We start from the raw sequence: 9,773 nt of genomic DNA, 5'->3' as shown, positions 1-9,773 counted from the left end.
ATAATACGAGTAAATCGCAATACGAGCTCGGTCTGGGAACGATTTAAACTCGTACTGCGAGGTTCTACTGTATTAGATTTTCATCAATTCTGTTTGTGTCGCAAAACATCGAAATTAGTGTAAGGATTATTTAGTACTATTTCATTTATTCATTTTAACAGCATATATTATTAATTCTTACTTTCTTGGATTAACCTGCTTAATATTAACATGAAATTGGCGAACCAGCAAGCTGTTCTTTAATTCCTCACCATGATGTATGTGGAACGTTATGTTAGAAATTATTTTATTCCATCGTTTTCACAGTTTGTATAGACATATGATACAAATTTCGTAAATCAGGTTTGTTTCAATAGTATCAAATCAAATAAGAGTTTCCTGGTTACTGTTTCTATAAGACCAAGGTTCTCTTGTCTTGAACAAATGTCCACCGGTGGGTCAACGGCAAATCTATGGACTTATCACAACGAAAAAATCCTGGGTTCGATTCCCTCTGTGGACAAAGTGAAGACAGCTTATTGTGTAGCTTTCCCTAAGAAAACAAAAACAACTTGAACAAATAAGATATATTTATGGCCAGTCAAATGCGATTATTTATCTCTCTGGTTTTTACATTTTGATGAGGTTAAGTTTACTGGAATTACTAACTTTTAGACTTCGGGCCATTGTAAGGAGAAAATCCACAATGACCTATAACGATCAGTAGATACGTACCAAACACACAGTAGAAGGTCACACTTCTACTGTTCCAATTGTCAATAACTCTTACTCGCATGACGATGATCACGAGCGAGGAAAACATACGCATCACGTAACATAGTTTTGACTCGAGATTGGCGAGTCGGTTGCCGGATGTTAATTTAGCTATTCCTCCTATTGGTTGATGATATAAAATAGTTTTTTATAGAACAAAAGGAAGAGTTAGAGAAGGGAAAAAATCAATTAATAGAATAAAATAAAAATATAGTTACTGATATTTACTTTTCTACGATTGAAATATTTTGCTAAAGAAAATAAATTATATTTGGGTTTTGTTGAAAGGGAAAGGAAGCAATGAATAGAACAGCACCAATAAAGACGAAGCTTGTTGTTTTTATGACTAGTGATTCGTTGTCCATTGGTGCAAGTTTCCCATAGCCAATCAAGAAGAGACCACTGTGCTTTTATCCAATGTAAGTTCGCAATTTATCTTCGATTTTGTCTATAGCATGCTTTAAAAGCACGTGTTAGAAGATTTTTCTTCAAAATTAAGATTTTAACACTTTAATAAGTATGTTAGGTATACGAGTAGACTATGAGTTGTTTCTAGGCCTAACCATCAATGCGAAACAAAGCGATGTAGGGCATGTTGACATAGTTGACCTCGAGCGTCAGAAAATAGTGGTACTAGTAGTAAACTGCCAGCTCACATTCATAGTTTAAATTTTATTGACGGTCGTTACTGATTAGTATTAATGATTTATATATTTTTTCTAATAAGTGATGATTACGTTTTTGTCACACGCATCAATGAGATTTAGTTACACCTTAGCTATTCAGCCTATTGCTGGTTATACTTATCCACAATTTCTGATTGAGTCAGACTCAGAAATTATGTATAACTAACAATAGCTAAGGTTTAAATCTGAAATTGTATTACACTTACTGACGTAGTTGTAACTGTAAGGCTTGTACATCTACAAGCCAACAAACATTAGAATTTTTGGTCTGGTTAACAGATGCACAATGTATAGGATTGTGACTAGTAAAATATGACCAAAAGTAGAAAATTAGATGTATTCTTGTATTTTTTGTACATAGAAGAATTACAAAAAATTATTCATCCAATTGAGGTCATTATAAACTCAAACTGAGTCAAAGTAAACTGAAGAACACAGATGTAACCTTTTTGCCCATGAGCTGCCCTACTTAGGAAACATGATTTTTTCTCATTCCGGTTCAACAGTTTTGTTGCTATTCAAAAGAATTTATTATCAAATGATATCAAGTTATATGTATAATAATACACTATGCATTAGTTGTGCATTGTTTTAAGGGAATACAATGTGAAACTTGAAATAATTATAGGTGAGGAAATATTTTATGATATAGTATGATATCCCAGTATAGTAAGTAATGATGAAATAAATGTCTTCTTTAAGGGCATAATAAATATTAAAATATCTAATGTTATGCTTGTACACGTAATTTGTTGTTGCTATTTAATGGGTGTGTAATGCATTCTTTCCATGTGATCGGTGATTAGTAACATTTAAATAATTCAATCGACTATGTGGCAGGTTCATCATTCCCTAATTATTGTATTAAAACTTGCCCATCCAAGCTTTGAAATATTTCAAGACTACAGTACATAATATCTTTGACAAATCGTTCTATCTGTTGAAGACTGAAAAAATTCTGTCTGAGAACAGGACAAATCATGTCTTTGCCATTCTAGCCCTTTTAAAAAGTAGCAACCTAAATGTAGAAGGATGTATCCAGAGAGAAGGCCAAAAAGAAAAACCTAATATTGTGAGGGGAATGTGGGAGGATTTGAGGTGACTTTATTCTGATGTTAAAACTTGTTAGGGATTTATATAAACTTCCCATGGGGTTCATAGGTTTGTTTGAGTGATGATGATGTCTTCATTTGTAAAGAAAAGGGCTAATAAAGCTTTAGAATTTATGAAAATTTGTATTTAAGATTGAAAAGGCTATTGTAATCTTATTTTCCATAATGGTGGTACTACAGTGGTATAGTTTTATTTGCAATGTTGTGGACAGTTGGTCATTTTGCTGCGAAAGAGTATACAAGGACAAACTAGTGGCTGAATAATTATGAACCACTACAAAAGACATAAAGAAGTGGTTACCTTTCTATGAAGGGAAAGAGCTAGAATTGATTTGATTCATATTTAAAATTATTAGAGGCTAGGTTAATCTGCTTTTAGGTCATCTATTTGAAATTAGAAATTCCAACTTTCAGTATTACTGACTGGGAGTAATAAATTTAAACTGGGAATTACAGACTCAGATTAGTTCTGTGGCAAATTATTCTTCTGTTAGAGTTATAAACTTTGGGATGACTTGCCTGGTGACCTGATGAGTGCGATCAGCAGTGCAAAATCACATAAAACATTCTTGAATAGGCATGTGTGTGTGTGAAGGGAAACAATGCATTGTTCATATTCCTAATAAACAAAGAAACCAAATTATATCTGTTCTAGTCTTATAATAGGAAAAACATTTTTAACCTTTCAATTATATATAACCTTTACAGTGTTCAAATAACTAAAACAACACATTTAAATCTTTCACTAACTTTCTAATCATTCTCTTTCTTTGGCTGCTTGACCAAGTGGCTGCACTCTCTCAAAAAATTTCTAAACATATGGATTCTGATTATACTGTAGAAGACATATGATTTCAGTGAATTATTTTTTTTGTATATAATTATGAAAATACTTATAGTTATTATAAAACTTAGACTGACAGTTCTTACTTTTATATGAAATATCTCTTCATCTGACAACTTAAAATTATTCTTTTATTTTCCTAATACATAACACAGGTAGATTTAAATGAGCATTGACAAGTTATTGATCTGAATTAAGAATGGTCATTATATATCATAACTGCATTATCAATGTTCATCATAAGCAGTCAGTTTTTTATTTGGTTGTTAATAAAAACTCAAATTTATTACCACTGTATTTTACCATGCTTACTAAAACATCTGTTGTTCCATTATATAACTTAATATTATGTTCACCTACAAATAAGTAATTGTTTTCTGAGGAATAATTACATTTGGACATTTGTGTCCATTGAAATAACAGGGTATCTAACTTATTATAAAATTAATTGTATATTGCAAGTTTTCGTGTCATGCCCATGAAAAATTGCTATGGTACTTAAAGCTCATTAGTTTTCAAGGGGTATTTTCAGGAGGTAGTATCATGCTAAAGGATATAAGTAAAAATGGTTCTTTAAATATCAAACTATTGTGCTCAATAGTGAGTCATAGTTCATGTAAATCTGTATGTGATTATGTCTGGATGTAGTATGTGTGGCTGACATTTTATTACATTCTCTTGTACTTGTATATCATTCGGTTGCAGTGTAAATCCATGTCTGTCTTGTAAATAAATATAAAAAATATATACAAAACAAATGTACAAGAAGAATTCTTTCATTTTTAAACTTAATCTTGTTCACTGACCAGCTACTTTTATATACAGAGAATTATCATGCGATTTGGGCTTATGTACAATCAGTTAGTTAACTTTCTGTTTATTCATTTTGCACTAAATGTTCTTGCAGTAGTTTCCACTTTTTTTTTTAAGGAAGACAGGTCCATTTGTTAAGAGAATTAAAGCTTTTAGAGCTCTACTTTTTTTTTAGATCCTCTGAACTAGTGCACCATGATGCTTCTTTTATAGATAAATGCCCATTTAGTTTTATAGGCATATCCTTAAAAAGATAACAATAAAGATTCATAGCTCTTTTTCCCCCTTTTTTTTATAGTGAGTTCATCTAAAGTTTGAACTTGTTACTTATGCACATGGAACAGTTCCAAGTGGCAGCATCTGGAGCAGGTGGAGGAGTGTCTGGAAATGGAAGTACATCTGAACAACAGGTGGCTGTTATGCAAAATCTTCAGGCTGCTGGAGCAGTTCAGGTTACTTCACAGCCACAGGTAAACTCCTCAGACAACATTATGTTTCAAAGTAATACTAAATTGTTTAAAACATGTCAAAAATAAACATGACAGTGATGAAGATTTTAGTTAATGTCAGTTTTAATTTTAGGACAAATCAGGAGAAAAACTATATATGCTTTTAAAGCATTAACAAAAATATAAATTGAAAACAAAATCATAAACAGCTTTAAGTCAAACATCTTAATCAGTTGAAAGGAAAACCATGAATTTTACATATATGACTGGATTGTTTTTCACTGGCTAAAATAAAATGGTAGAAACACCTAGTGGACTGTGTTTACTAAATATGACATGTTTTTAAACTTTGGTTTGGATGTTTTTTTAAGATATGAAGTTTGTTCTATTTTGTTCAACTGAAGCTATATTTGTATTATGTGGTTGGGTATTATTTGATTGCGAGTTGTTTATAACTGGTGAAAATATTTATTTTAAATGGAATAATTAAAAGTATATACGTTTTTAATAAGTGAAAGTATTCAATATCCAAAACCTTCGGCTACAAGTATTATGAAATGAGAGGAATAAACTGAGAAACACTTAGCATCTGAAGCATGTATACAAGCTTTAATCTGTGATCTATAGGTTATTCAGGTATCACAAGCTGCAGGAAACCAACCACATCTCATTACAACTGGCCAGCAGATAATGGTTCAAGCTCTCCCTCAGGGGCAAACAATCCAGATACAGGGTCAAGCTGGTCAACAACTGCAACAGGTATGAAACTATTACCATAAATGTGCCTATTCATTTATTTTTCTGTCATTATAAGCTACATTCATAAAAGGTTGATACTATGTTTATAGCATTTGTCCGTTAAGTTATAAGATGGTTGACCATGTTGCATTTTAATGGGTCTGAAGAAATTTTGCCAGCAGTCAGTAGATATGTGATCCCATGACTGAAAATTTATTTTTGTTTTTATAAATGGAGGAATCTTCATAATGAACATTCATAAGCAACACAAAGAACTTTGAATAAATTCAAACTTTTCAACATTATTAGTATTCTCAGTAAATAGTCATCTATTTAAATAATAGGACAACATCTTTATGTAACACTTTAATTTACTTAGACATACTGGAGAAGCAAATGCTTTAGACTTAACTTATTCATCCTTAATAATACACATAAAAGTATGCTTGCAGTGTGCAATATTTCTTGTCAATTGTGTTTCATATACTTGATACAATAAAAATAAAAGATCTGGTGATTTATCATATTACAAACATATTTTAATGTCTATTTTATCATAAAAATAGTGAGTATATATTTCTTTGTTAAATCTAAACAAAAATCCATACTTTAAAATAAAGTGTCAGAATACTCACCCATTTGATTTAGTGAACTAAACCTGTATGATAATATTAAATTTAAATATTTTCTCTGCGGAAGAAATAAAATATAGGACACTGTTAACATTATGAGGACAAGTGGGTTAAAGTGCACGTATCAATGACCTTTTTACTTGCATTCAAAATTTAATTAAACAACTTTATTATTAATGTATGCTAATAAACTTGGTATGAACTATAGTTTGTAACAAATTCCAATTTCATATAAGTTTTAATTTTTTAATTTCAAAATGAAAAATTGAAAGAAATTTATAATATTTACTTCTCTATATCATATGCCAATTCTTCACTCCTAATTGCCCATTTTAGATTTTCTTTCTGTCCCTATATGTACCACTTATACTAAAGATATTACTAAGCCATAATGTAAATTTGTGGCCTCCAAGCTTCTTACTTTACTGAGATATAAACAAGGAAGTCAAACACATATGCCATGCCCTACTTATTACATCCTGCTTTTCAAAATATTTTAATAATTCTCCCTGACATTTGATATTGGATTATTTATAACCAATAGAAAGAACAGATTGTTCTTTAAAAAATTCATGTGAAGGCTTGTTTGTTAATTTGCCTGTTCAGGACATATTTAGCTTCAGTTACATTGTTTGCTCTCGTGGTGTTCATCTCAACCAGCTAATGTAATTTTTTAACCTATTTAAAACTTAGTTAGAAAACTAGTTACATTTTAGTACTTTTAGGATATTCTATTTATTGTGTGGGATAATATTTTGCTTTCTAAGTTTTGTATTTTAAATATAAAATCAACAAAATTTTGAACTAGTAATGTTGTTACAAAAATAAGTAGATCTATAGTGCTTCATCTGTGGTATGATTGTAACTCCATCATTTGTTTTCGCAAATCTGTCTGACTATGATAAATGGCTTTCAATGTACTATGACAGGGTATAAGTGCAGCTGTAAAACAATAAAATTTGAAAAGATTTGACCTTAGTATAATGGATTTGTAATTGTCTGTTACAATATACAGTCATTCTAGAAAGAAAGGGTAATTTTGATATATTTCTAATTTTACAACCTTTCATTATACCCTACAGTGTTGATTTTGCTACATTTAGTGGTAAGGTAGAGAAAATAAGTCATAATCTAAGATTAATATAAGATTTTAATCAAAAAAACTTTTTGTATTCATTAAAAAGGTTCTAGAAGTCTTGCAAATGAAAACTGAAAGATGAAAAAAGTATTTTTATTCTTAATATGAAAATCAACTTGTGCTTAGACTAATCAGTCTGAGTTACACTGACTCAGTAAATTCCAGACAAATCTTAGTGAAAATACATTATTACAAAATCTGATTGGTTATGTACAATAGACTTAAATGTATACCAAAAGCTAGCCAAATGTCATGAAGATACACCGAGTACATTCAGGGTGAAGTATGTATATGATATCTATGGGGGTTTTGAGTCTTTTTTTTTTTACTTCACCTCTGGTGAAAAAGAAAATATGTACTCTTAGAATTAATACTTTCTATTCTGGGAATAGATGAACACTGGGTGACAACATTTAAAGTTAATAAAATTGAGTCTTATGTTGAACTAAACTTGCAGATAGATCAGTTTCATTAAAGATACTTATTGCTGTGTCTTATGATCATCAGAGTGTGTAATGATGAATACTAAACTTACCACCTTACGAATCTTTCAGGTTTGACATCTTAGTTTAGTGTATGCATTAAAAGACTATCTTTAAGCTGACTATCATGAAGCAAGTGTTAGACATATATCATGTGTACAATTTTACATGCTAATTTCAACCCTATCTCTTCAACTGTACATTCCTCTAGTCTAGCATTTCATTTCTTCATATCTTTGAGCAATGCTTGTTTCAACGATACTTCATCAAAATTTTTATTCTTTGAAGATTTGGTCAGGAGATCATTTGCTTCTGATAACATTTTTTTCTGCAATATGTAAGCTTTCAGTACGTTCATTCTCATTAAGTAGAAACATTTTTTGTCTTCTAATTTTCTTTTTCTTTCTTGTAATTTTTTCTCTCATTAAATTAGTTTCATTTCTTTTATTGTCTTTTAATTTTTTTTTGTCTATTCATCCTTAAGCATCTCTTTATATATATTTGAAGTGCTTTTAGTCTTGCAATGAGCAATTCTTTTGTCAATAGAATCTCACGAACATTTCCAGCATATTTTATATTAACTCAATTCTTTATAATATGAGGTCTATTAATAGATTCATCTGATTGAAGAGTTCTGTCACATTTTTATTATTTTCCTAGAAACTTCCTTCTACGTTAGCATTACTGTGTGACAAACAGAGATCTGAGTTTACTTGGTGAAATGTTGTACTGTGAAACACTCTTTTTGCTCAGTAACAGTTTGTTTCTGTAGAAATCAACTCTCTGATACACTATCTGCCCACCATCATTTGTTTCTTTCTCTGTTCTTTCACTCTCCTGATATATTCTTCATTAATCAGAAATAATTGCTAATTGATCCACCTGCACTACTTGTAGCATTTTTTGTATTCTTATTATTTTATGAACCCTCTTTTCAAGCTTTTGAGTGATTGGAAGAAGACATGTTACGTCCTTAAAAAGTTCACGATAGATTGGTAATTTATTTGTCAAATATGAGAACTGCATGAAGAAACTTTTTTTGTATTTTATTAATGGCATTTTCTGTCTTTCTAAATGAAGCTGCTTCAGGGCAATTCTTGTTAACTCAATAAGATCCTATCCAATATCATACCTCCTCTCACAAAATAGCTTTTCTTGATTAGTACTGCCTTCTATCAGTGCAAATTTTCAACACTCACACTAGCCTTCTGCCTCCTGTTTCTGTATATCCACATGTAAATGATTATGCAGCAGCTCTCCACCAATAGGAGCACAACACAACCCCTATTGTAACCAGCTCCCTCTCCACATTTGCACTCATTAATCACTTCTCGATTGGAAGAAGTACTATACAGACATGCTTGTTTTTGCTTGCAAATTTGTTCATGTTTTACAAGGGCCTTTTTGTTAGTGTATTGTGGATCCCACCAAGTATACTATTTTTTTGGTAAATTTGCACTGTCCATCCTGTGATCATGCTCAATTTCAATTACATTATAGCTCTTCCTACTGTGGACCTGATGTACAATTCCAGATGGCACCAGGTGTTGGTTGTGTGTCTCCATTCAATTGTCATCTATACCAAAACAATTAAGCTGGAGGATTAGGTCATGCACACCATAGGGATGGAGTGTTCCATAGGACTATTAGTAGTTCTCTCTAATGGTCTTTTGCTTCATAAGTATGTTTTCCCCAGACTTTACACTCATGAACACACACTAGTAAAGCAGACAAGAATTGCTGCCCATCTCTGATGCTCTGTAACATTGAGACTATTTTCTACAACAGAGCTAATGTACAATTCCAATTGCCACTGGGTGTTAGGTGATCGACTCTATCAACATGGTAGCTCTGCTTTTCAAAATATGGTATCGTGGTCACATATTGCACTGTTTCTGGTGATTTAGTCCTCCGGACCCTCCAACACGTTTTTCCCTCCTTTATTCTAGTGGAATATGTGAGTCCTTGCCACTTACCATTTCCTAGCTAGTGGACCATGGAGGCCTGTCCTCCTGAGTAATGCATCATACCTCTCAGTTGAAAGTAGGGCAGTAGCATTCTGCAGGTGTTGATGGTGTATAGCACTTCCTATCATAGACCTCAAATATACTTCCAGATGCTGCCAG

General features: G+C 31.6%; 1 protein-coding gene across 2 annotated transcripts in view; it reads left to right on the top strand.

Moving 5' to 3' along the window:
* The first annotated feature begins 1,082 nt into the window (after positions 1–1,082).
* LOC106465444 (nuclear transcription factor Y subunit alpha-like) overlaps positions 1,083–9,773 on the top strand; it is a 31,755-nt gene continuing 23,064 nt past the window's right edge. Inside the window, exons 1-3 of one of the 2 annotated variants that reach the window (XM_022393348.1) lie at positions 1,083–1,172; positions 4,507–4,678; positions 5,285–5,416. In XM_022393348.1, coding sequence (XP_022249056.1) covers positions 4,538–4,678; positions 5,285–5,416 — 273 coding nt within the window. In that variant the 5' untranslated portion in view covers positions 1,083–1,172; positions 4,507–4,537. The remainder of the gene's footprint in view (positions 1,173–4,506; positions 4,679–5,284; positions 5,417–9,773) is intronic. The other variant, XM_022393347.1, reaches the window with a different exon arrangement.

This window comes from Limulus polyphemus, unplaced genomic scaffold (genome assembly GCF_000517525.1).
Source record: "Limulus polyphemus unplaced genomic scaffold, Limulus_polyphemus-2.1.2 Scaffold1944, whole genome shotgun sequence".
In the NCBI taxonomy this organism is placed as follows: Eukaryota; Metazoa; Arthropoda; class Merostomata; order Xiphosura; family Limulidae; genus Limulus; species Limulus polyphemus.
Note: the sequence above shows the minus strand (reverse complement) of the source record. Positions and strands in the feature narration are given on the sequence as shown.